This window comes from Pistacia vera, unplaced genomic scaffold (genome assembly GCF_008641045.1).
Source record: "Pistacia vera cultivar Batoury unplaced genomic scaffold, PisVer_v2 Contig210, whole genome shotgun sequence".
NCBI lineage: Eukaryota > Viridiplantae > Streptophyta > Magnoliopsida > Sapindales > Anacardiaceae > Pistacia > Pistacia vera.
This window is the reverse complement of record NW_022196014.1, coordinates 541886-569232: the sequence shown is the minus strand read 5'-3', so window position 1 is coordinate 569232 and position 27347 is coordinate 541886. Positions and strand designations below refer to the sequence as shown.

Sequence of the window (27347 nt, the reverse complement as noted above, 5' to 3'; positions counted from 1 at the left end):
GCCGTCACCACCGGCAACTCTGTCAAGTTAAACCAATATTATATAATCTAAACCCCAAATTTTTTATCATGTTCGGAAAAGAGAATAGTTCAAATACAACATTTATTTCACCATTATTGGGTCAAAATGACCAAATCAGTCAATTAAATTTTCTTTTATTAAACGTTGTAAGAGCATGCTCCCAATTTAAATACGAACGATTCATTTGATAAAATATAGTTCAACGATAATATACCGAGTTTAACATAATTTAGAGTTAAATTATATGGTATAATATTAATACATGAATTTTAGCAATGCATATACAATTTAGGGGTTTCTAATATCGTCAAGGGCTAAAATATTCTAGTGTGTTAGACAATTTATAACTAAAGAAATGATTGGGGTGCTATTGTGAGGTATATTTCAATGCACTTGACATGTTATAGGTAATTAGTAAATAATTTTTAACATTGAATTTATATACTGTATAATGCACATAAAATTATTTAGCATAAGATTCTTAAGCGCATGTATATAACCCCATCTATTTTGTGCATGTCCAAGGCCTCTAATTAAAAGTCAGGCTCATCAATTTTACATGAATTGGTGTTTGTTTATTGAATTTACCTTCTTCTTCTTCTTTTTTTTTTTTTTTTTTTAATGTTTTTTTAAAAAAATTGTTTCAAAAATTTATTTTTTGTTTGATTATAATTTAAGAAGAAATTGTAAATAAATAAATAAGTGAATTATATCTACGAGAGGAGAATATCAGAATTTGTATTTTTTATAAATTTTTTTAACTTCTCTAAATTTTTGAAAATAAAAATTATCCCCATGTTATTTTAATTGTTTTGCATATTTCCCTGTATATTAAAATTATTTGATAAGTTAACATTATTTGCTATTTTATATATCTAACCAAATAACCATTAGCTTTTTTTTTTTTTTTTTTTCTTAATAAAATTCAAATTTTTATAACAAAATCTATTTTCACAAAATTTTATAAAAACCCAAAATTTAAATTTATTTTATAAAAACTCCAATTTTTGTAAAACCTACTTCATATTCTCTTTTGGTGAGCCTTAGACTTGTTTATATACTATAGGTATGAGATTTTTTTAACATATTTTCTTATAATCCATTGGTTCAAATTTAAAGTCAAAAAGTTATATTTAATGTTGACAACTCATCAGCTCTTTATACCATTGGATTAATATAATGAAGGGCTAAATTTTAAGTAATAATTAATAAAAAAAAATGTAACACAATATCTCAACTCATACATAAAATTTTGAACTCAACCATCAAATTCTAATAACAAATTTAAGATTTGCTTTATCAATGCAAAACTCCAATTATATCAATTTCTAGTTTAAAAAGTGATTTTGTATTAAAAAATTACAATACAATTTCATTATCAAGTTTAAATAAACCTATTAATGAATCTAGACAAGATTTATTGAAGATATATAAAATAATATGAAATAAATATTCTATTAAAGTGAATATCCACTAAACAGGAAAGTAAATTGACATAAAGAAACTTTCATTTATAAATTGAGTTAATTAAAGTAAAAAATTACATTTATTAATCTCACCAACTCACTATGTTGAACCATAATAATGATGATATGGAATTTGTTTTTTTTTTTTTAATAGGGTTATTATATTATATAGATCCTTATAGGATCATTTATTTTACCCCCAATATTTTTACAAAGCATTTTAAATCATATAATTAAAACTTATAAAAGTATCAAATCGCCTCCAATAGTCAATAAGGGGTAGGGCTAGTAATCCTTTCTCTATATTAAAAAAAAAAAAAAAAATGTGATGTCTGAGAAATAAAAAAATTATTTAGGGGTCTAAAGAATGTTTCAACAAAAAATGAGTTTATTATTTTCCCATGAAGCATCCTTAAATAATAATTTATCCTCTAATTTAACGGATTAGATAAAAAAAAAATATGTTAGATGAGAAAAGCCCTAACATGACAGTGACTACAGGAGTCAAGTTATTTTATCTGAGGGGGAATGTTGTTAGTTACAATACTTTTAAAGACAAAGTTGGATAAACTCAAAAAATAAAATTAAGTGTAAAGTATCATATAAGGACAAACATATCATAATAATGGACATATGAAATCATATAAACATGAAGGAACAACTTGAAGCTGTCATATTCCTTGTCCTCTCTCTCTTTCTTCTAACTTTGTTAGTTTCCAACCTCAAACTTTATTTTTTTGTTTTCTGTTTTCTTGTTTTTCTCTCTCTCCTACTCTCTCTTCCTGAGTTTTGACCGTTGCTTTCTCAACGTCTCTCTCCTCTCTCTTCCTCTCCTCTCTCCTCTCTCTCATCAACCTCCATTTCTTCCAAGCTTTCACCATTCTCACCACCAGGTATCCTCCTTCTTCTCTCCAGTTCATTCTCTCTCTCATTGCTTTTGAATAATGTTTAACCCCATGAAAGAAATGTTTTGTTTCAACTTTCAGCTGATTTTTTCATGTCTTGTGAAGCTTGTTTTGTCATTTTTTCTACATTTTGAAAATGGGTTCTCCATTTCGTTAAAGTACAGAGAATTCCTTAAATGGGGCTCAAGTTTTGATTTTTATGTCAGTTTAGATCTTTGTTTCTCATTACTGTATATCTCATTTCATTAGCATGTAAAGCTTGTTCTTGTTATTTTTAATTTTTTTTGTAGTTTCAGAGAATGGTTTCTCTTTTTCTTTGAAAAGCAGAGAGAATTCCTGAACTTGGACTCAAGTTTTGTATTATAGCAAGTTTTTATCTTTATAATTTTGTTTCACACTAAATATATTAAAGTTTCGTTTTTCCTTATTGTGACAGGGTTATTCACACACATTTTTTTTTTTAAATTTGGTTTTAACTTTTAGAAAGTTGTGTATTCTACTTTATTCTGTAGAACAATATTTCATGTTCACAATCTGTAATGGTTTACTTTTTTTTTTTTTTTTTTTTTTTTTTTTTAATATGAGTTTATTTTTTAAGCTTTGATATTCATTAAAGTTATATCTTTATTTAGTTTGTACCTATAATCAATTGAAGGGTTGTTTTTTTTTTTTTTTTTTTTTTTTTTTTTTTAATGCTCTCTACTGAATTATTGTCTTCTTTTTTAATTTAGTTTTAGCTTTTAGAGATTGTGTCATCCCACTTTATTTTGTCAAAGAATATTTCTTGTTCACATTCTGAAATGGTTTTCTTTTCATTTCAATGAGTTATTCCTTGCACAACTGATTTTTTTTTTTTTTTTCCTTGAATTTTTAGTTAGTCAATCTATCTTATGAATACTCTGAAATGGTTTCCATTTTTATGTTACATTTTGACTGTCAATCCTCATTTTTTTACGGTATTATTCATGTATTTTTTTTTTTTTTTTTTTTGGTTTCCTAGTCTACCAGGTTTAATAGTTATATTCTCTTAAATTTGCATCTCAGGATTTCATTTTGGAAGGTATTTAATGCTTTAATTTTTTTTTTTATGTTCTAATCTCATATTTATGGTTTTATGGTTTGGTTCAGTCAACGTGAAAGAGTTAACATTTATTTTCATCTTTATTGATTTATTTTCACTCTTTTTCTACTTATAGTTTATATAATATTTGCAGATTTCACCATATGAACTCTCTGCATTTTTGGTCTGCTTCTTTTTTCTGCTTTAAAGCTTTATCTTCTTTTGATTATTACCTTGTAACTAAAAATAATCTTTTTGTTATTTGACCGCATTTTCTTTTTCAGTATGTTACCATTAACTCTTATTGTTTACTCTTCTTAGCAATATTTCAATATTTATAATTGCTCTTTTACAGAATTTATGCTGGCTTTATCTGTAAGTTGTTTTAAATAAGTCTGCAAAATGTTCACCTCTAATCATTTGTGTCGTTGTACCATCTAAACTTTTTATTATTTTTATTTTTTTTAGATTAAACTGTAATATTGTTACTAATATTTCACCACAATTTCACTGCAAAGCATTTTGTCACAAATTTGTCTTTCTTAGTATTAGAAAATTTTTGTCATTGTTGTTCCTTAGTGAGGGTTTAAAGGGTTGATTTGTTTAGTATTAGAAAAAATTTGAAGAGAAAGCTGAAAAGAATCTTGATTTCCTTGTGTTATGTAAGTTTGAAAATGTTCTCAACCTTGTCCGTGACTTGAAATTTAAGAAAAGCACCACAGCTTTGTTAAAATGAATTTCTTGTATATAAATTTATCTTGGAATTTGAATGCCTGTTGTATATCTATCTGTTTCTTTCTTGTTTGCTTTGTGTTCTTGTTTCTCTGCATGCTTGACAATGTTTTGATAATGATTCAGGATACTGAACTTTCTGTTTCTTGGTTGAGCAGCCTCGAAAACTACTTATGATTCTAGTGAGAAATACAAAAGAATACGATTGTGATTTCCATTTTGATTCGAGGCTGAAACATTCATAGAGTTAAGGGAAAGGAAAAGCGAGAAATGGGATGTTCGACATCGAAGCTAGACGATGAAGAGGCAGTTCAGCTTTGTAAAGATAGAAAGCGATTCATCAAACAGGCATTAGAGCAAAGAACCAGATTCGCCTCCGGACACCTAGCTTATATCCAATCCTTGAAAAGAGTGTCTGCTGCTCTTCGCGAATATGTGGAGGGAGATGAACCGCGGGAGTTCATGCTAGATTCATTTATAACTCCTCCATATACACCAGTGAAGAAAATAAGTAATGGTTTCATCTCAATTTCACCAAAATCCATCTCACCAGCGCAAATTGAGTCGCGCTCCAACTCAACTTTGAAGGTGAATTACTTAAGGTCAGGTGGGAATCCAGCAGTTTCAGTTGAAGAGAGGCCTCCATCACCAGAAACAGTCCGAGTCGAAGCTTACTCTCCAATGCGCCAGTACGGGTATGATGGATTTTTTGGAATGCAACAATCACCGCTGAGTTCTTCATTCTTCTCTTATTCACCCAACAATAGACCCAATATCCCTCCTCCGTCGCCTCAAAATTCACAATGGGATTTCTTTTGGAACCCATTTTCATCCTTGGACAACTATGGCTACCCCAACCGAAGCAGTCTCAATCAAACAACCATTGAAGATGAGATCAGAGGACTAAGGCAGGTTCGAGAAGAAGAAGGGATTCCGGATTTGGAAGAAGATGAAACTGAGCAAGAAGAATGTGAGAGTAATGCACGTGTAAGAGAAGAAAGAGCTAAAACTCATACACATTGCTCAAGAGAAGAAGTTCTTGTAGAAGATGTCGATGAGGAGGATGAGGATGAGGAAGGGGAAACAGATAGCGAAACTGATGCAGAGCATGAAGTGGAAGGGTTACAATCCCATGGTAGAACAAACATAGATATATCACGGGCTCAAATGGCTGGGAAAGTTGAAGTTAGTAAACAAGAAATGGCAGTTGGTGATCGACAATCTAAGGAAGAGACACCAGGTTTTACTGTTTATGTAAACCGAAGGCCAACAAGCATGTCAGAAGTAATCAAGGACCTTGAAGATCAATTCACAGTTGTTTGCAATGCAGCAAATGAAGTCTCGACATTGCTAGAGGCTAGCAGAGCCCAGTACACGACAAAATCAAATGAACTCACAGGTTTTTGAATTTTTATCTTTTACTTGCATTTTACTCTGCCTTTATTTTGTTCATATTCTTTTCCTGTGCTTTAAATTTATAATGAAGAGTTCTACTGCTGCAAACAAAATCAGTGCAAATTGCTTCAACATATTACATATCTAGTGTTTTGTTAAACAAACGCATGTGTAATGAATAAAATCCTCTCACAATATATATGTAGCCGCTATTGTCGATTGCTTTGGTATTCATTCGTAACATTTTGAAGTTACAGGTATCAATTTGAAATGTTTTGTTTTTGCAGCCATGAAAATGTTGAATCCCGTAGCTTTGATACGGTCAGCTTCATCTCGCTCATCCTCAGCAAGATTTTTTATCAGTTCTTCCAGTTCAAAAGATGAAGGTTATGAAAGCAGTAGCGATATGTCCGAGGACTCCTGTATGTTTTCTGGTAGCCATCAATCAACATTGGACAGATTGTATGCTTGGGAAAAGAAACTCTATGAGGAAGTCAGGGTATTACTTTTTACTTCAATCTAGAGTTAAATAATACCCGAGATTAATTTTATGAGAAAAAAACAAATAAAATCTACTATTAACAAAATCGTTAAGATTGGTAATTAGAATTATTTGTCTCCAGCTATTCATGCAAGGAACACATACTTTAATTATTATAAAACTATGTTCAAAAAGTAAACTGACCAATCTGTTACCATCTTAAACAGTCTGGAGAAAAGGTTCGGATTGCATATGAGAAGAAACTTCAGCAACTTAGAAATCAGGATGTGAAAGGAGAGGACCCCTCTGCTGTGGACAAAACAAGGGCAACAATTAGAGATTTGCATACCCAGATAACGGTTTCAATACACTCAGTTGAAGCTATTTCGAAGAGGATTGAGACCTTAAGGGATGAAGAATTGCAGCCTCAACTTGTAGAACTGGTACAAGGGTATGTGACACTATTTCCTGATATTATATTGGCACTGCAAAATTAATCAAAGACACCATCATGATGTAAGATTTTCAATGGACACTTTCTTTTACAAATGATAACATTCCCAATCACTTGTTAAAAACCGGTTACATCTTCATTCATCAATACTCAAATTTTTAATCAATTACTCTCTTTAGAATGTTGAAATGTTTTCATTTTCCTAAACATTCATTTTATTCTAGCTGAACTCATTTCTATCAGCCTAATGCTTCAAAAATAGTGTCGGCAAACAAAAACATTACTATTTATCTCGATCATTAATTTCAATTTAAATGGTTCTGAGTTTGGGATTTATCTCCATCCCTGTATTTGTGCTCAACCTTATCTGTATGCTCGTATATATACAGGGTGAATCCAACATATTCAAGTTGCAAATGAACTTTCAGTTATAGATAAACTTTAAACTCTTGCTGCCTTCTCATTTTTATTACATGGTTTCCTGTTCCCAGTAGACGAATTTGGTGCTGCAGAATTATGCTTTATTATCAAGAAGAGTTAATTTTTTGATGAAGAAATATTTTATGATACCTTCTCATTGACATTTTCATGCTATGTTCAGAACTAATTCTTATACAAATTACAGGTTAGCAAAGATGTGGAAAGTAATGGCAGAGTGTCATCAATCACAAAAGCGAACCTTAGACGAAGCCAAGCTCTTGCTAGCAGGTACCCCGTCAAAACTTCATGCAAAGAGGCACTCATCCATGCCAGTTACTGATCCTCACCAGCTGGCCAGATCAGCTGTCAATCTTGAAACAGAGCTGAAGAATTGGCGAGCCTGTTTTGAGTCATGGATCACTTCTCAGCGATCTTATGTGCATGCGATATCTGGCTGGCTCCTGCGTTGCGTGAGGTGTGACGCTGATATGTCAAAATTACCATTTTCTCCTCGACGCTCCAGTGGAACTCTCCCAATATTTGGACTTTGCGTCCAATGGTCAAGGTTTCTCGATGCTATTCGAGAGATGCCAGTTCTTGATGGATTAGACTTTTTCGCAGCTGGGATGGGGTCTCTCTATGCACAACAGCTAAGAAATGATTCTCATCGGGTTCCAGTCGGGTCAAAGAGATTTGGATCTGGGTTATCAGATGAATCTGGTGGGAATATGGAAGTGGTGGAGTTCGGACAAGTAGAAGATGTTATGACTACAGAGAAACTCGCAGAAGTCGCCATAAAGGTACTTTGTGCAGGAATGTCAGTTGCAATGACCTCACTGACTGAGTTTGCTGTCGGTTCTGCAAATGGATACACAGAACTTGTTGATCAATGGGATAACACCAAGCGGCCGCAAGGTTCAGGTCAGGAGACAACATAGTTTTTGATATTTTGTTAGGTAGTTTAACTAAAGGGTGTCAATGTCGATATAATTACAACTATAACTTGTTATGACAAGGTAGCATAGAGTTCTAGATGCCTCCATTCTCGTGATGCTTTGCTCCTTTCGGCTAATAAGATGACCATTTTTAAAGGAATCAGCCTATCTAAAGCTCAACAAGATGAATGAGAATGTGGTAATGGTGATCTTAACGCTGTTCCGATCTCATTCTTAAGTTGACAAAGTCGTTATATAAACAAGAATCAGATGCTTCTGTAAAAACCTTTGCGGGTTTACTAACTTATCAAACTGCACAAATGTTGACTGTAAAATCCTTAATACTAGTTTAAGTTTTTCAGGATAAGTTTCTTGCCATCACTCAATCCAGGCATGGGCAAGCAATTACCAGTCTTTTGTATGACAATTTCTTGAACAAACTATGTTTAAGAACACCTTTTTAAATGTATCACTGGACCATAAATAAAGGGCTTGAGGAGCCCAAATTGAGAGGCAATTATAAAGCCATACATGTCGAAACAAAAGGCCCATTTATGATATAGGTGTCAAGCCCAAAAGGCCCATTTATGATATAAGTGTCAAGCCCAAAAGGCCTAAGTAAAAGCTGCTCAAGAATAAGTAAAAGGTGATTTTTAGCCTTCATCAAATTGATTAATATGTCCTCCGAATAAAGATAGGTTGATAAACATTTCTCATAATTTTCTCTCACAAATGCGATGTGACATCTCATATTTAGTCAAATAGGACCTGTTGTTGAATAGGCGGGACTCATTGCAAACTGACCAATTGCGAGTTAACACGTCGCATTTGTGAGAATAAGTTAATAAGAAAGGTTTGTCAGTGTAGTATTAATCTATGTCCCCCATTGTTAAATGCATCGCTCTTTTATTTTTTATTTTAAAAAAAAAAATCTCTTTAAACCATGTTTAATACTGAAAATAACCTTGCTTAATTAGATTTAATTGTTTTTTTTTTTTTTTGGCTTGCACCACTTGTTCCCAATTTCAAACTTAATTAAGTTCTTTGTTTATACACATTTCCCAACTTTAAATTTGAAACATATTTTTTCTTCTTTAGATTCAGATGTACCCTATTGTGCGATTTCTTTCTTCATAGATTTTCATCAAACAGATAAATATTTGAAATAAAACAAAAAAAGTTGCAATGATTTAAGAAAAATTTGAGCTAGGGTTTTTGTAATAATTAAAAGTTAAAAATTAAAACAAAAATAAAAAGTAGAGTATGAGTGTATTTAAAAATTATTATATCATTTCTAAGTAGTTTTACAAAGGTTAGACTTATCAAAATAAAATTAAAAGTGGGGAATACTAATAAATTTGATGGGAGATAAAATCACTTCCCTAAATAAATAATGTGATCGAGGAGGGCAAATAAAAGCCACTACTCTACTATTTTATTTTAATTGCTAAATATTTATTTGTTGTTAGTAAATTCTATTAAATTTTATAATATTCTCTAACACATGATAGTCTCGTTACAAGAACTAATAATAGTAAAATGAGCAAACGACATGTTCCCACCCAAGGTAAAGTGAAATGCCAAGTTTCCATATCTGGTTTTATAAATTTCAGACTCCCACCCTAAATTAACATTGTTACCAATTTTTAAGTCTTAACACATGTAAAAAAGGTGTTATTACTATACCACCCTTAACAAATAGATTTATAAATTATTTTTAGAAAAATGTTATCCTTACAAAGACCCATACAAAGAAGGCTACAAAAGTGATAACAGCAAGAACAAAAAAACAAAGAAAAACGGAAAAAGAGAGAGAGAGAGAGAGAAAAAAAATTATGAAAATCAAGGGTGATGATTGTCTTTATATGCCCCCTTTGTACATGTTTTTGTAAAACTAGCATTGCTCTTATTTTTAACCCCACATTAGGAAAATTAGAAAGTAACCCTACATCTCAAAATTTAACCCATATCTCAAATTTCTTTTCACTGCCTCTCTGCCTCCACCGCAACCACCACTGGCCAAGAGATCTCGGCTGAGATCGCCAGGTCAGGGGCTGATTTTGGTTGGTATCACCTGGCTAGGAGATAGGGGTGGGATAAATAATCCGAAAACCGAATCGAATCAAACCGGTACCCGATCCGAAACCGAACCGAAAATTAGGTTTTTTTACAAACCGGTTTGGTTTTTGGTTTACAAAATTCAGAAAACTGAAAAACTGATTCGTTTTGAAAAATATTTCAAACCGGTTAACCGAAAACCGGTTTTACCCTAACTATAAAAGCAAAAAAAAAATTTCACTCCTCTCTATTTCTCTTCACACACAGTTCAGACTCTCCTCCGCCTCCAGATCTTAAATCTCCACACTTCCAGAGTTCCAGTTCCAGTCTTCCACACCGTGAGCTACTGAGCTGACTCCAACACTCCACTCTTCAATCTTCATCAGTCACTCCACTGTCTAGTCACCACTCCATCTTCATTCTTCATTTCTTTGCAGTTCACACGTTCACCAGCACTCAGCACTCTAGTAGACTCCACTTTCCAGTCAGGCAGTCACGCCATTGTCCCATCGTGATCCCTTTTTTCGTGGGTTTCTTATTTTGCTTATTTTACTAATCTTGTTTTGCTTTTTGGGTTTGTTATTTTGTTAATCTTGTTTTGCTTTCTCAGTTTGTTTTAGTGTGCTTTATTTGTGTCTTTGTTAAATCTTTCTGGGTCATCAAAATATGCAGACACGTTTCTCCCCTTTGAATATATTGAATTTTTCATGTGATGTTTATGTTTCGTTGTTTGTTTTGCTTTCTGGGTTTGCATCTGTTTAGTTTCCTCCATTTTCTAGGAAAACGAGCAAGAGGATTATTCAAAGTTATAATAATTTTTTATTATAGTATCATCTACTTTATGGGAAAACAAACAAAAGGGTCATTATTGATATCTTTGAACAAAAGTTATTATTGTTTTTCTTTGCTTTTTATGTGTCATTGTATTGAATTTTTGGTTATAATTGTTTTGCTTTCTGGGTTTGTCTCACTTTGCTTTTATGTGTCATTGTATTGAATTTTTGGTTATAATTGTTTTGCTTTCTGGGTTTGTCTCACTTTGCTTTTATGTGTCATTGTCTTGAATTTTTAATTATCGTTTTTTTTTTATTTATTAATATTTATAGTTGTTAATTGTAGATGATGATCTTTATTATGTGTCGTTAACTAATCCGGGGAGTGCAGAATTAAGAGACTCCACTAACACCAACATTGTGGGATGAAGATGATTTATGTTATGTTAAATTTTTTTACTTTGTAATTTTATGATATGTTTAGTTTAACATTGCCAAATTAAATTTATGTTATGTGTTTGAGTTTATTAATGAGTATTGACTATTGAGTAATGTGTAATTGAATTCTTTATGTTTTTATTTCATATTCTGGATTTAGTATCTGTAAATAAGTTATTTAATGTATTTTTCATACAAAGAATACAACAATAATACCAAAATAAAAGAGAAACATAGTATGAAATTATATATAAAATAATAAATATTTAAATTTAGAGACTTAAATGAAACGTTAAAGAATTTTAAGGATTAAAGATTAATTTGAAAACCGATTTACCGGTAACCTATTCGGTTCGGTTTACATTCGGTTTTTAATCGAAATCGGTCCGGTTTTCGGTTTTGATAATCCAGTTCAGTTAACCGGATAATCCCACCCCTACCTGGAGGTGGTGGAGGTTCAGAATCCTGGTCTAGGCTGAGATTTTCTAGCTAGGGCAAAAAATCAAACAATTTGTGGGCGTGTTTCAAAGGCAGGTGGATTGGTGGCTGGGAAATTTGTACAATCAATCCACAGCAGCAAAGGACTCCAAATACAATCAAAATCCTTCCCAAAAAACTCCAATCGGCTCTCAATCGTGACAGTCTCACGCAACAACCAAAAGGGCAGTGGACGGTATTCGGTGAACGACCAGACATCGGGATGTTAGGGCTTTTGTTAAGGGGGTGACAGAGAGGCTAGGGCTTTTGAATTAGTGCTAAAAGGGGAAGTTTGGGCTGCTAAATTGGAAGTTTGGATCAATATCTACTAGATCAAGTGAGAAATCCAAGTTGAAATTAGAGAAGTGGCCGCTGAGTTGGTAGCCGATAATAGCACAATGAGATTAGATTCTGAACGCTGCATATGATGAACATCTCTGAAGTTGTTCATCTGGCATGGCGAAATTAAGAAATAATTTGAATCGTCAGTGTGGGAGAGACAAACGATGAAGAGAAACCACCCAAAAAAATTGTTTTCATCAATCATTAGAGGGAGATAGCAAGGAGGTTGAAGGAAAAATAGAAAAGACATGCTGTCTCTTTATTTTACAAGCCATCGTGATTGCTGCTTAGTGCTTTTCTTTCCTCCCCATTTTTTCTTCTCTCTTTTTTGTATGATGATCGACTAATTTCGGTTGGAAGTCTACATAATTTGTGGTGGTTTGTGGCGGTGGTGATGGTGATGGTGATGGCTATATGGGTGGTTCCGGTGGCAGCTCATTTTCAGTTTGGATCTAAAATTAGAAATGACTATTCTACCCTTTCACCGTTATATTAACCAGTTTTCCGTTAGTTTAAGGGTGGGAATATGGGATTTATGAAACTAGGGGTGGGAACTTGGCATTTCGCTTTACCTTGGGTGGGAACATGTCGTTTGCTCTAGTAAAATTATGACACTTACACTTTCTTTTTTGAAAACAACATTACAAGGCTCAAAACTTTCACTTATGGTCAAAGAAAATACCCGATACTTGATACTCGAGGGTGTAGAGCAAAAATGAGGCGTTTAATCAAAAATCTAATATTGGTAGCTCATCTGCTCGGGTGCTAATAGAGGTAATCATTAAAGCTCTTACTTAATCGATAATTCTAAGGTCTTGAAAGATTAGTTGAAGTACGCAAAAACTGACCTAAATACTCTCGGTCATTAAAAAAGAAAAAGAAAAAAAAGAACTTAAACTATGATCAAGCATTTTATTCTTAAGACATTTGTATAAAACAATATAAACTCACACTATCAACCATATAGGCACCTTTCACTAATGTTTTAATAACCAATCGAAGGTAAAACTCGGCAAAGTTGTCAGGTCTCGGGTTGACCTATTTAACTGATTTGACTAGCCGGTCAAACTAGGTGACAAAAATTTTAAAATTTAGTAAATAAACCCCTCATAATTCATTAAGTCCCTGTAAATTTGAAAGTTAGCAAATACACCCCAAATATAAATTAACGGTCGACTAGTTGGCAAGGACAACACACCAAATGTAATTCCAATCATCCCTTGAGCCCATTTCCTAGAAAATCTACCTAATATCGATGCCGATGTCAACATTCCAAGCCAGATCTCACCAACACCGACGTTGACAACCCTCCCCATCACCACAAAAATATTCCCCTCAGCCTTCTGACCAAAACCCATCTCACCCCAACCTTGTTAGCCTCACCAATCACTGGCAAAAGCCGACTATTGTCGCAGCCTGTTTTCGATTTCCGGTCGATTCACTCACCAAAAATCAACTCTGTTGCCACCATTGCACTTATCAGCACTTTCTCTTCAAAAACCCCAACATCTCGACCTTTATTTTAATTTCTAAGGTTTTTAGTGAATAGTGAAACAGGTAATCCAACCCGATGAAAACCCCAGGTCCTGGTTCAACCAACCAGGTTGGACCAGGTTTTAAAACACTGCCTCTCACAATGGTTCTCCTCTTGTAAAAGACTAAAAATGATACAACTGAAAATTTAAAAGGGAAAAAACACCAAACTGGATAATTGCTCATTAACACCATCACAAAAAAAGTAAAATATGACTACCCTATAATAAACATATGTTTTTATTAAGTTCTAAGAAGTTGATACCTTCCATAGTCTTTATACAGCTTCTCACATGAACTATCATATCATTCTATTACTTGACACATATTTGACTGATCTACATGAAAAAACGCGACGACAATCATTTAACAAGGAGAAACAGGGACCCCTGAAGTTCTCAAACTCATATGATGATTCTTTGTTTCCATACAACTCAAATTTCAATGTAAACTTTGCAAATCAAAGTCAGATATTAATATCCAACAAGACTTTCATCTTTTTTATTTTTATTTTCACTGAGCCACCAAAAATAAATTGAGCTACTGCACATACCATAACTTTGAGTTTTATGAATGTTTATTATCCAAAGTTACAAAATGAAACTACAAAAATGAAAGGGGAGTAAGAAGCATCATCCTCTTCATGCAGTCAGCGCCAACTGGCAGTCATGGAAAAAGTGTTGGTATTGAAAAACCAAAGTTCATAAAGTCATGACTTCACTCAAAACCGAGGTCTTCATCATCATCAAGGTCCGAAGAATCATATCTACCCATAACAGACAGAAAGAGTACAACTGCAAACAACTGTGCTGCCAAAAAGTATTTGGCCCGTTTTCTGAAAGTTTTCTCCTCCTGTGTCTTTTCCCTCTTTGGCTTTGGCTTTGGCTTTGATTCTAATAAAGAGAACGTCAAATTTAAATATCAGACTGTATCTGATGAAACAGCTTATCAAAAAAATTTAACCAGTTATCTGAACTGGAGCTTCAGATAAAGAGACAAAATTATACAACAAATAACATATCTTTATTCTTAAGCATGAAATTTCTGTAACTTCGCAAAATAACCCATAGGCAGGACCAAACGAACAATGCAAGGCTAACCTTCCCCTTGATATAAAAAAATAAAAAAAGAGATCTCAATCATTCATGACGTGTACGTTTTACCCCTTCTCTCACAGTGATGCAACACTAGAACCAAGTTCACTAATTCTTTTAGCCCTAGATTTACAATTCTGAGTAAGATCAATGCCACAATCCTTGCCTTAATAGATCTTTGGATTTACCCAGGAGGAATATCCAATACTAATACCCATCACCTCTCATCCTTTCGGTAAAAAGAAACCCATTCTATTATAGGCCATATTGTTTCTGACATGACGAATGCATCAGTAGAAGCCCCCAACAACAATCCTTCCATCTAAATGCTAATAGTTGACTTAAATGTTACACTTCAACAATACTTTATCCTTTTTCTCTTTCTAAGCTGCACTGGGGGAAGAAACTGGCTGCATTTCAAATAAAATGTACCAGTACAAAGGCAAAATGACAGAGAACAGGGACTTTTAAGGAGTATGAGAGGGAAAATATTGCAGATGACATGAATTGTTGAGAGGAGATGAACTGCAGTCGGCAGTCTTGGTATAAGCTTACAATAAAATGCACCAACTAAACTAGTCTGGCCCTCTTAACAATAAAAAATTAACAGGCTGGTGAAAGGTTCTATTTAAATGTCAATAATTATTTGCAAATAATATGCTGGAAGCACAAATGACACTAACAAAACTATATTAAGTAAATACATGAATCCCCAGTAGCTCCCAAAATCTATAAATCCTTGGGTTTTGGGCAAGATCCAGTAAAAGAAATCAATAGAAATAAATTTAACATCAGCCACAACTTTGAAAATCCATTATAGCAATATTCCACCAAAATATAAAACTGATTAAGTTGTGGCAAAAAAATTGTTAGAATCCCACATTGAGAGGGAAAAGAGTGGGCATGTGAGTTATAAAGGCTTGGACACCCTCCCTTGGCAAGCTGATTTTTCAAGGAGAGTTCTACTCAAGCATACAAAAGGACCATTACCCAGCTCAATTCTTATTAAAGTTATTAATTTGGAAGTGGATTCTTATCAAATGGTATCAGAGTCAAACACAACCCAAGCCAATGTTACAAAAGGGGCAACTGGAAAAGGGCTACCAAAGAAGGGGCGACCTCTGAGAGTAGGCCACCCAGAGTGAAGTCGTCTAGAGTGGGTCAATGATGTTTCGGAAGGGGAGACCTTAGAGAGTAGGCCACCCAAAGTGAAGCCGTCTAGAGTGGGACAATGTGGACGTTGGGTCTTGAAGCGTGGGGGAATGTTACAATCCCACATTGAGAGGGAAAAACAGTGAGCATATGGTTTATAAGGGCTTAAGCACCCTCCCTTGACAAACCGGTTTTCCAAAGAGAGTTCTACCCAAGCCCATGAAAGACCCATGGCCCAACCCAATTGTTTGAGTTGTGAGGGTGGGTTCCTATTAGAAATCAAACATAAACCAATTACAATATTAAGAAACACATGTAGCTTGAATACTTACTCCAATTTGAGGGACCTTTTCTGGGAGTTGATGATGAAGGGTCTGCGCGGAACTTTGGGACAGAAGATGATGGACCATCCTCTATAAACTCCGCCTTATGTTTTTCAGCATATTTTACAAGATTATCATGATTTAACAGTTTACTCCGGAGAACTGAGGTTTCCTAATAATTTAGAATTGTAGGGAACAGGATTAAAAGTAAAATAGACAGAATATTAAAATTTATTAGCATGATGTAATCAAGGCATGATAAAATACTTCGAAAAAGAGATGTTGACATCATCGAATAAATCTCAACCATTATATATATAACACATGCACACACACAAATCATGTGGAGTACTTGATTATGTGATAAAGATCTATATATCTTAATTAATGTCACATCAGTAGGGATGTAAAGTTTGGACTAGAAGTTTGAGATGTATAACATTATTCTATTCTTTTATCTACATACATAATGGTTGGATTGCAATAAATGAATGGCCATAAACTCATGTCAAAATTTAAATTAAAAAAGCCTGACCATTTTTTGGTGTGGACATCTACACATTTTAAAAAAAGTGGACAAACAACAAGTCCGCATACACTTACAGTTGATATAATTATCTTATTGAGATATATTCCAGTCCCATATGAAAAGAGAAACGCAACCTAAGCCTACCCCAACCCTTACTCACAAGCCGTTAATCAATCACAATAATTAAAACATCAAGCAAAAAAACATTATCAACTGGAGTTAAGATGGTGTAAGAAAGATTTACTAGTGCTCCCTATGGAATTTGTTATCATATTTGTGTTTATAAGAAATTAGCCTTCAACCCAACATACAAAATCAACTTTGACAAGACAGCAATTATAGCATAGACTTTAAGGCAACTTACTGGTAATACTTGAAGAGTGACAAGAACATGAGCAAGAAGATCTGCATCCACACTTGAAGGGCTGCAAGAAATAATGGGTAGCACATAATTGGCATGTTACAGATTAAATGTTGTTTCAATTAAGAAATCGATCAGAAATCCCATGATGTTTTGCTCTCAAACAAGTATCTAAAATCTAAAATAATAAAAAAGTTACCTGTTCTCAAACAGAAAGTTATGCTCCCCTAATCTACTAGACAAAGCTCCATATGCAATGTTCGCTCTCCTGTAAATCTGACCAGAATAAACCATATAAGGACAGCGGAAAAGACAGAGAGAGGAAAAATTATTTTAAAAAAACAAAGGAAAAGGAAAAAATAAATAAATAAATAATATCCTCTAGTGCATGCTCTTGAGAATTAGAGCAAAATTAAAATCCATTGAATATTAATTTGCATGTCTGATTGTGTTTGAGAAAGATAGAGACAGACATAGAAGGTAATATGGGCACACAGATATAAAGTTTAATATAGTAAGAAGCTTAAAGGAAAAAGTAGGACCTCTTCTTCCCTTCGCTCGGTATTGTCTTTAGTTAACCCAAATTGCTGCTTTACTGCTCGTATTTGCAGTAGGAATAACACCTTCCCAATCGGCCACGCTAGATCAGAGTAATAAATCTTGCGAGCACAACTTCCCTCGGTTCCCACCCAAAGTTCATATGTAAGTGCATCTGCAAGCCATGAATTAATCATTGCTTTTGTTGTTATCCAATCTGGGATCGACTGGAATTCACTGTCCAAATCAACAATGCCATCTTCCTTTAAACGTCCAATAACTCCACCATTCTCATTATTATAAGCCACATAAGTCCCCGACTCAACGTAAGGAATTTGATCTAACAGGTAAATCAAACACAAAATCAAGATGTTACCATTTATTAACCTCAAACATCTGAAGCAAAATGCAAGAACAACGAACAAAATCACACCCATTAGACAATGGCATAATCATATAAATGTCGTTACAATGAAACCATCAATGAGAAAGGCAAAGGATGGTAATGACTAAACTCGTAATTATGACAGAAGAAAATTTCTCATTGACATTGGACTTTAGTAAAATACAAATAGACCCCTCTAATTTTGAAATTCATCATCAGGCCACCGTAAAAATCATCATAAATCTCCTCAAAGTTTTGCAAAATTTATCAGATACCTCCCCTATTAACTATCATCCATTCATCTTTCTACATGAAACATATGTATGATGATGCACTTTCTTTATTATTCTATTCTTACTTCTTTCGGTTCAACAAGCAATTGGTATTTCACGATTAAGGGTATAGTACTATTTCTAGTAGCAATCCTTACATACCCTATTTAAAAAAAATCTCTATTTGACAGAATTCCTTTCATATACCTATGAGACAAGAAAAGTCGGCATGCAATTAGGCAAACTACAAAATTAATAAACCACATTACAAAATGGCATTGAGTACCTGCAAATCTCTAAGACAAACAAACATATCAAGATTGCCCAGATGTCAAATTTACCCAAATACTTTAAAACAAAGAAAATGTGACCCAAAAACATACATATACACAACATTTCACATCAAAAAACTAATTCAATGAAAAAAAATTAAACATTACCCAGATATAAAATTCACCCAAAGAAGCGAAAACAATAAATGTGACCCCAAAACATACATATAAACAACATTTCACACCACATAACTAATTCAATGAAAAAAATTAAACATTACTCAGATATCAAATTTACTCGAATAAGCGAAAACAATGAAAATCTGACCCCCAAAAAAAAAAAATTTAAACATGAAAAAGAATAGACTTTTACCAGAGTCAGGGTACGAAGAGTTGAAAGCCAAGAGAAAGGGAAAGTGAGCGAGTTTGAGATAAATGTAAACAGGCAAGCAAGTTGGGCAGGCTGTGGGGAGACCAAAACATGGCTTTCTCGTCACCAGAGTGAATTCTTCCGGTCCTTGAGCTTGTTCCATGGAAGGGTTTTATGGTTTTGGTTGTTAGTAAAAGCCAAAGGAGGAGTTTTTTGATTAAAGGTTGAGTTTTTTGTAGGGTTTTGCAGTGAGGAGGAGGTGGAGACAAGGGTTTTCTTGTAAAAAGAAAGAAAAAAATAAATTAATAATGGGTTCGTGTTTGGCCCAAATAGGACTACAAGCGCTTTTGTGGGAAGTGCTTTTTAAAACAACATTGATTTATTCTCTTAAAAATTATATATATATATATNAGCCAAAGGAGGAGTTTTTTGATTCAAAGGTTGGAGTTTTTTGTAGGGTTTTGCAGCGAGGAGGAGGAGGAGACAAGGGTTTTCTTGTAAAAAGAGAGAAAAAAAATAAATTAATAATGGGTTCGTGTTTGGCCCAAATAGGACTACAAGTGCTTTTAGTAAAATTAATTAACGTTATTATTATGAGAATGTTATAACTTAATAAAAGTGTAGTAATAAAAAATTCTTTATAATTCATGTTTTAGTAGTACAGAATTAGGATTTTAATTGATGTTTTAATACTATTAAGATTTCAATTTAGCGCTTCAATTGTCTACTTTTAAAACAGATATAAGATTTTGTCTTAAAATCAGCAAAGATAAGTGTCTCTGATGGAATTATAAATGCAGTTGCTATATGGTCAAATTGATGTGAAGTCATAAATTATTGCTAATTGTTTTAATCATCACAAAATTATGCAGCAAATTAACGTGAAGCTACATACTATTGCCAATTGTTTTAATCATTACCAAATTAGGATCCTCGATGTTGATGAATCGCAAGTTGCAAATAAAGTGGATAAGGAGAATCAAAGAGTCATTATAGAATTTAGTGATCAGATTTGACAACTTCATTACACTAATCGAATGAATATTAATATTTTTCTCAATTATCTAAATGAGCAATAAGTCATGTATGTTTTAACTAAAGAAGAAATCATTGTTACAATTAGACAATAAGATAAAGGAAATAATTATGAGGATGATAGTACGAAAATACAAAAAATTTTATGTCAAGAAGCTCTAAACATACTTAAGAAACTAGAAATATTTGGTTTCAACAAGAAGATGTTCATGCTAGTGAGTAATCTATCTGCAAGTTAAAAGATATAGTAACAACTTTGAAGCATTAATCATTATCTCAAACAATTTTAGATAAATATTTTATTTTATCTTAAACATTTAATGTAACATAACATAAATATTTTTTGCAATATACAGATAATTATTACTATGTGGAGGAAACTTTTCTTAAGACATGAATTAGAAAAATTATAACTTATTACAATATAGAGTTTATTCTTATTTATAACTATTCCAAATTAAGAATATAATTTTTTATGATTATGTATAGTTTATTCCTATATAAAGTATCACTAGAGAGAGGTTTTACTGTATATGTATATATTCTTGTTTAGTGGTTATAGACTTATAGTCTTAATCAAAATCTTAAGAAAATAATAATAATAAAAATAGTCTACTTTGAATTATAAATTAACTCATAGTTGATTCAAGAATTGAATTCAAAAATGGTATAATATACAGGATATGAAAAATACCTGAAAATCGAAAAACCGAAGTAAATTTGTGTGGTTTAGTTTGGTTCTATAAAGATTTTCGTATTAATTAAGTCTAAAAATTTAGACTTAGAATATTTTCAGGATAAGCTTTTTTTTTTTTTTTTTTTCCTCTTTATTGGATTATTGGAATTCTTTTTTTTTTTTTTAATGGGCATCCATGTAAAACACCACATTATTACCAAGTAAGGTGGTATTTGTGTTAATATAATTTAACGGCATTGCATTATTCCCTTACAAAAAAATATGTTGTCTAATATGTATTTAAGACTTAAGAGAGTTTGATACATAAATTTTGTATGGAATTTAATTTAAACTCAAACTCTGTTTTTTATATTCAGCACTCTGTTTTTTCTTTTCTACTGAGTCAAAGTTGAACAAGTCTGTAACTATGCTGCAGATTATTAGGGAGTTATTACTGCATTTTCGTAAGTCATGGAGTAGTGCCATATATATAGGAGTTTTTTAAGTTCTTGTTGATGATATGTTGAGTCTGTAATCACCTATAAATAGGTGAGTTTCTGCTATTTATTTAATCAGTTAAAAATATCAAATATTCTCTCTTTCTCTACATTATTTTTTCTGCACTATTTTAATCATGTATTTGGAAGTTAAAAGCTCAAACTTTTAATTTCCTGCAATTGGTATCAGAGCCAGCTAATCCAGGTTATCCAGGTTTCTTGTTGTTCTAAGTTGTGTTTCTTAGATTGCTTGTAAGCAAGTTACAACAATGAATGGATCAATTCAACCTCAACTTCCGAGGTTTAGCGGAATTTTTTTTTATCAATGGTGCATCCAGATGAAGGCGTTGTTTGGCTTTCAGGAGCGGTCCGAGATCATTGAACTTGCATACGCAGAGCCAGTAGATCAAAATGCAACTGCAACTCTAACTCAAGCCCAAAAAGAAAGTTCGAGAGAAAATAGATAGGACAAGAAGGCCTTATTTTTTCTCTACCAAGCTGTGGACAAGGTTGTCTTTGAAAAAATCTTGATTGCAACTACGACTAAGGAGGCGTGGGATTTGTTGCATAAGTCCTTCAAAGGTGGTGAGAAGGTGAAAAGTGTAAGGTTGCAAACTTTACGAGGAGAATTCAAATCTCTCTCTGAATGTTTCTGAAACTATATTTGAATATTTTTCCCTAGTTCAATCTGTTGTCAATCAATTACGGGCTAACAGTGAAAGATTGGATGAATTACGTGTTATTGAAAAGATCATGACGTTTTGATTATGTTGTTGCTGCAATTGAAGAAGGAAGGGATCTTTCAACCATGACAATGGAAGTTTTGATGGGTTCATTATGTTCCCATGAACATAGAATGAATCAAAGGAGTGCAATATCTGTAGATCAAGCCTTTCAAACCAAGGTGATTTTGTCTGAAACAGGTAGTTCCAACGGTGGAAAAGTATCGGTCAAGGTAAAGCAAAAGGCTTCAAAGGTGACAAAAGCATAGCCAATGATAAGCAAAATTCTGGAAAAGGAAGGTATGATAAATCCAAAATTAAGTGTTTTCGATGTAAGAAGTATGGACATTATCGATCACAGTGTAGAGTTAAATTGTCAAAAAAAAACTTCTGAACCTGAAAACTATGCTAACCATGCTGAAGATGAGGAACAAAAGGAAGAAACTTTGTTGTTAGCTTGCAGTGTTTCCGAAGAAGAACATCTTGACGAGTGGTATTTGGACACCGGGTGCAGCAACCACATGTGTGGAAATAAGGAGCTATTTTCCTGTTTAGACGAGCCGGCATGTGGTGAAGTAAACTTTGGAAACGAGGCTAAAGTTCCAATCATGGGCAAAGGTAAAGTTCTTATACGCTTGAAAGATGGTTCACATGAACATATCTCTTATGTTTTTTATGTTCCTAACTTACATTGGAACTTATTGAGTATGGGACAACTCTCTAAAAATGGACTTAAAATCATCATTGACAAAGGGATTTGTACTAGGGGTGTTCAAAAGAACCAGTTGGAACCGGAACCAGCAGGTGCCCGGGGTTTGGTTCTGGTTCCTACCCAGAACCAACCGTGAACAGGTAGGTTCTGGTTCCAAATTTTTGGAACCGTTACTGTGCGGTTTCGATTCCGGTTCTTATAGTTAGGAACCGGAACCAGGAACCAAGACTAATATAAAATAAAATTAAAGATTACGGGGGTTAATAAAAACTTTTGTAGAAAAAGTAATGTGAATACATTTATTTATATTTCATAACATTTAAAGTAAGTTTGTTTGATTTTTGAGAATCTACCTTTACAAAGTAATGGAGTTTGTAATTTTAAATTTATAATTTGTAATTTTATTTTTGTTAACAAGTTCCAGGTGGGGGGGTATTTGTAAGTTTTTAAGAGTTTTTTTGCCATTTTAAAAACTTTTGGGGGGTCATGTAATATTACAGGGTACCCAGAACCGGAATTGGAACCGTTGTTACAGGTTCTGGGTACGTAGCAACTGGAACCGTCAGTTCTGATTCTGGTTCCAAATTTCAAGGAATCATCGGTTCCGGTTCCTTCAAAAAATGCAGAGTACTCGGAACCGAACACCCCTAATTTGTACTATTGAGAACCAAAGAAAAGAACTTGTTGCTAAGGTTAAGATGACTAAAAATCGCATGTTTCCCTTACCTTTACAAACTAAAATGATTTGTTCATTTAATGCTATTGCTAAGGATACAAATTGGCTTTGGCATTTCCGTTTCGGTCATCTGAACTTTAACGGTTTAAGGGTATTGGCAAGAAAAAAATGGTTACTGGGCTACCTTTGTTGGAAAATTTTAACCAATTGTGTGAAGGTTGTATCCTTGGCAAGCAACATATAGATTCTTTTCCAGTGGGAAAGTCACGAAGAGCAGTGTAGCAGTTAGAGCTTGTGCATTCAAATATTTGCGGACCTATGGAGACGGTATCACATGGAGGTAATAGGTATTTTCTTACTTTCATTGATGATTACAGCAGGAAAACTTGGGTCTATTTCTTGAAGCAGAAGTCTGAAACGTTTGAAATATTCTAAGACTTCAAGGCCTATGCAGTGGTTGTAGTTTGAAGAAGCTACGTACAGATAAAGGAGGAGAGTACACCTCTAATGAATTTTCTAATTTTTGCAAAAATCATGGAATTAAACATCAGCTTACAGCGACCTATTCACCTCAACAGAATGGGATTTCTGAGAGGAAGAATTGAACAATTGTTGAAATGGCACGTAGCATGTTAAAAAGAAAAAATTTACCCAAAGTGTTTTGGGCAGAAGCTATGTCTTGTGCTGTTTATATTTTGAAGGTGTCCTACAAAAAGTGTTCTTGATAAGACACCTGAGGAGGCATGGCAATCATAAACCAAATGTTGAACTTCTTCGAGTATTTGGGAGTGTTGCTTATGCCCATGTACCAGCTGAGAAGAGAAAAAAGTTTGATGGTAAAAGTGAAAAATGCATTTTCATTGGTTATAGTGATAGAACTAAAGGTTACAAATTGTTTAATCCAAAAACATGTGAAGTCACTGTGAGCAAGGATGTAGAATTCGGTGAAGCCGAAGCCTGGGATTGGACAACTGAAGAGAAAAAACAGCTGGGGATAACTTGGAATGAAGAATCAGTTGGTGATACACAAGCCGAAATGGCATTGCAGGATTCAAGCAATACAATATGCTATAATTCTTCGAGTCATGATGCAGTAGTTCGTAGTTCATCACATTGACGTGTTATGCCAGCACGTTTACAGGATTATGTTATAACCAATGATAATGATGTCTCTGATGAGGAACTTGTAAATTTTGCATTGTTTGCAGATTGTTGTCCTCTTACGTTTGAAGAAGCAGCACAAGATGATGGATGGATTCAAGCTATGGATGAAGAAATTCATTCAATAGAGAAGAATGACACTTGGGAGCTAACTTCATTTCCTAAGGGAAAGAAATCGATTGGCGTCAAGTGGGTGTACAAGATCAAGTATAAACCAGATGGTCAAGTGGATCGGTTGAAGGCTAGGTTGGTTGTGAAAGGATACAAACAAAAGCTAGGTACTGATTATTATGAAGTTTTTGCACCCGTAGCTTGACTTGATACCATTCACATGGTGATTGCCTTAGCTGCCCAGAAGAAATGGCAAATACATCAAATGGAGGTGAAGTCAGCGTTTCTTAACGGACAGCTTGAAGAAGAAGTCTTTGTAGATCAACCTGTTGGTTATGCGAAGCAAGGTCATGAAGATAAGATTCTTAGGCTAAAGAAAGCGTTATATGGATTAAAATAGGTGCTGAGGGCTTGGTACACTCGTATCGACTCATATTTCCAAGAAAATGGCTTTCTTAAGTGTCCTTATGAACCTACACTTTACATCAAATCCAACTCACATGGAAGTATGCTTATTGTGTGTTTGTAAGTGGATGATTTGTTTGAAATGACTGATCTGGGGCTTATGTCTTATTTTCTTGGTCTTCAAGTTATGCAAATTAATGATGGGATATTCATCTCACAGAAGAAATATGCAGCAGATATTCTAAAGAGGTTCAAGATGGAATCATGTAATCCTATCAAGACTCCTATGGAAGCAAGGCTGCATTTGAACAAACATGGCAATGGCGAACTTGTCAATCCAACTTATTTTTGGAGTTTAGTAGGTAGTCTACGTTATTTGACTTCTACTAGACCCGATATCGCATTTGGAGTTGGTATTATTAGTCGGTATATGGAGACAAATAGCCAAGTTCATTTACAAGCTGCAAAACGAATTTTGCGATACATAAAAGGTACTCAAAGTGATGGTATATTTAATAAATATGCTAATGACTATAATCTTGTTGGGTATACCGATAATGATTAGGCAGGTGATGTTGAAGATAGAAGAAGTACTTCTGGTTTTGTGTTTCACATGGGCTCATGAGTAATTTCTTGGTCATCAAAGAAACATGTTATTGCACTTTCTACTGCTGAAGCAGAGTACGTGGCAGCGACCTCCACTGCATGTCAGTCTGTTTGGTTACGAAGGATATTGGATGAGCTGAATCAAGAACAATTAACTCCTACGAAGATTTTCTGTGATAACAAGTCAGCTATTTCTCTAACTAAAGATCCAGTGTTTCACAGGAGAAGTAAGCACATAGATATCAAATTTCACTACATACATGAACTTGTCAAAAGAAAAGAAATAGTAATGGAGTTTTGCAAGTCCGAAGATCAGATTGCCGACATTTTCACAAAGTCACTGAAAACTGAGGTCTTTTACAAATTGAAGAAGATGATGGGGATGTGTAACTCTGAGAGTTTGTGTTTAAAGGAGGCTGTTGGAATTTAATTTAAACTCAAACTCTGTTTTTTATATTCAGCACTCTGTGTTTTCTTTTCTGCTGAGTCAAAGTTGAATAAGTTGCTGAGTCATAGTTAAACAAGTCTGTAACTGCAGATTATTAGGGAGTTATTACTGCATTTTCATAAGTTATGGAGTAGTGCCATATATATAGGAGTTTTTTTAAGTTCTTGTTGATGATCTGTTGAGTATGTAATCACCTATAAATAGGTGAGTTTCTGCTACTTATTTAATCAGTTAAAAATATCCAATATTCTCTCTTTCTCTAAATTATTTTTTCTGCACTATTTTGATCCTGTATTTGGAAGTTAAAAGCTCAAACTTTTAATTTCCTGCAATTTTGTGTATAATTTATTGGTCTTTTAAGCTTTATTTTATTTTAAAATAATGCTTCATATAATTAATACATAACCTTTAATCCTTTAAGAAATTATTGATATAATCAAGAACACATTTTTTCTTCTCTTTTATGCGTATCTGTCTAAACTGAGAAATGGAACCGATTTAATTTGTTTTGGTTAGGTTTGGGTTTATGACATCCCCTGGTTGGTTCATTTCATTTCCAATTTTGTCAATCAAACAGAGTAAATGACATGTTCCCACCCAAAGGTTGGCGGAATGGCAAGTTTTCGACGGTTTTATTTATCCTAGATTCTTATCTTAACATACTGTATCGATTTTTAGTTCTAACATAGATATAGAGGGTACTGTAATCATACTATCCTTAATAAATAAATTATAATTACTTTTTAACCCCTAAATTAGTAAAATTAGAAAAATAATCATCTTAATTTCAAATTTATTTCAATAACACTCTTTTCTTCAACCTTCGGTGCATCTCCATCTCCAACCACTCAGCCACAACCACAACCACAACCACAGCCACTACCACCACCACCACCACCACTACTGCCATTACTGCCACCCAGCCATTGTTGCCACCGCCACCTAGCCACCATCACCATCCGGCCTTTTTTTTTTTTTTTTTTTTTTTTTAAAATCTACCCTTTTTAATCTATAAAAAATTAAAATAAATGGAAAACAAAAATCAACAAAATCTACCACCGTGGTCAACCAACAAACCGCCATTGACATCAACACAGAAAATGGGGGGTTGCCTACTACTGTGCGTAAAAGGCAGGCACGCGTTGGCTGTGGCGTGCGTTTGGTGAAGTGGGTGTCTTGGTTGGTTGAGGCAAAACAATAGACAGGTGGTGGGCAAGTGAAGTTAGGAGGGTGATCAGTGGCGATTGGTTGGATTCTCCAACTATAATCAAAAGCAAAAACACTCCAAATAATCAATCAACCAAAACTCAAGCTTCAATTTCATCAAAAATCCAACCATTAACAACCAATTTCAACAAAACGCAAAAACCCTAGGTTGAGTGGCGGATAGTGAACAGTGGGCTGCCGTGGTCATAAAGGGATGGGGATTTTGTAGAGGAGAAGCCGATGAATCAAGGGTGGTGGTGGGAGGGGTTGTCGCCGCCCAAATCCGGCAAAGAACAGTCGTATAACG

At 33.8% G+C, this 27347-nt stretch overlaps 2 protein-coding genes across 4 annotated transcripts; one reads left to right on the top strand and one right to left on the bottom strand.

Annotated features, from left to right (window-relative positions):
• The first annotated feature begins 2308 nt into the window (after window positions 1-2308).
• On the top strand, window positions 2309-8084 carry LOC116129345 (nitrate regulatory gene2 protein-like). 3 transcript variants are annotated; one of them, XM_031415086.1, is made up of 5 exons: window positions 2309-2380; window positions 4343-5583; window positions 5867-6078; window positions 6288-6511; window positions 7140-8084. In XM_031415086.1, exons 2-5 carry the CDS (start codon window positions 4455-4457, stop codon window positions 7870-7872), a joined length of 2298 nt encoding a protein of 765 aa, XP_031270946.1. In that variant the 5' UTR covers window positions 2309-2380; window positions 4343-4454; the 3' UTR covers window positions 7873-8084. The 3 variants fall into 3 exon arrangements, with proteins under 3 accessions (XP_031270946.1, XP_031270948.1, XP_031270947.1); XM_031415088.1 differs by lacking the exon at window positions 2309-2380 and adding an exon at window positions 3811-3827; XM_031415087.1 differs by lacking the exon at window positions 2309-2380 and adding an exon at window positions 3918-4114.
• A 5658-nt stretch (window positions 8085-13742) lies between these two features.
• Window positions 13743-19076, bottom strand: LOC116129284 (mitochondrial outer membrane import complex protein METAXIN). The gene is made up of 6 exons (XM_031415026.1): window positions 18789-19076; window positions 17492-17826; window positions 17149-17225; window positions 16953-17013; window positions 16069-16231; window positions 13743-14383 (listed from the first exon to the last, which is right to left on the bottom strand). Exons 1-6 carry the CDS (start codon window positions 18946-18948, stop codon window positions 14208-14210), a joined length of 972 nt encoding a protein of 323 aa, XP_031270886.1. The 5' UTR covers window positions 18949-19076; the 3' UTR covers window positions 13743-14207.
• Window positions 19077-27347: the final 8271 nt, after the last annotated feature.

Excerpts from the sequence above, each read along its gene's own strand:
- LOC116129345 (XM_031415086.1), top strand. The coding sequence starts at position 4,455 with ATGGGATGTTCGACATCGAAGCTAGACGATGAAGAGGCAGTTCAGCTT. Across the intron at positions 5,584-5,866 it reads AAAATCAAATGAACTCACAG|CCATGAAAATGTTGAATCCC; the intron begins GTTTTTGAATTT and ends TTGTTTTTGCAG. Across the intron at positions 6,512-7,139 it reads CTTGTAGAACTGGTACAAGG|GTTAGCAAAGATGTGGAAAG; the intron begins GTATGTGACACT and ends TACAAATTACAG.
- LOC116129284 (XM_031415026.1), bottom strand. The coding sequence starts at position 18,948 with ATGGAACAAGCTCAAGGACCGGAAGAATTCACTCTGGTGACGAGAAAG. Across the intron at positions 17,827-18,788 it reads CTCTTCGTACCCTGACTCTG|ATCAAATTCCTTACGTTGAG; the intron begins GTAAAAGTCTAT and ends TTTACCTGTTAG. Across the intron at positions 16,232-16,952 it reads TCACTCTTCAAGTATTACCA|GAAACCTCAGTTCTCCGGAG; the intron begins GTAAGTTGCCTT and ends CTAAATTATTAG.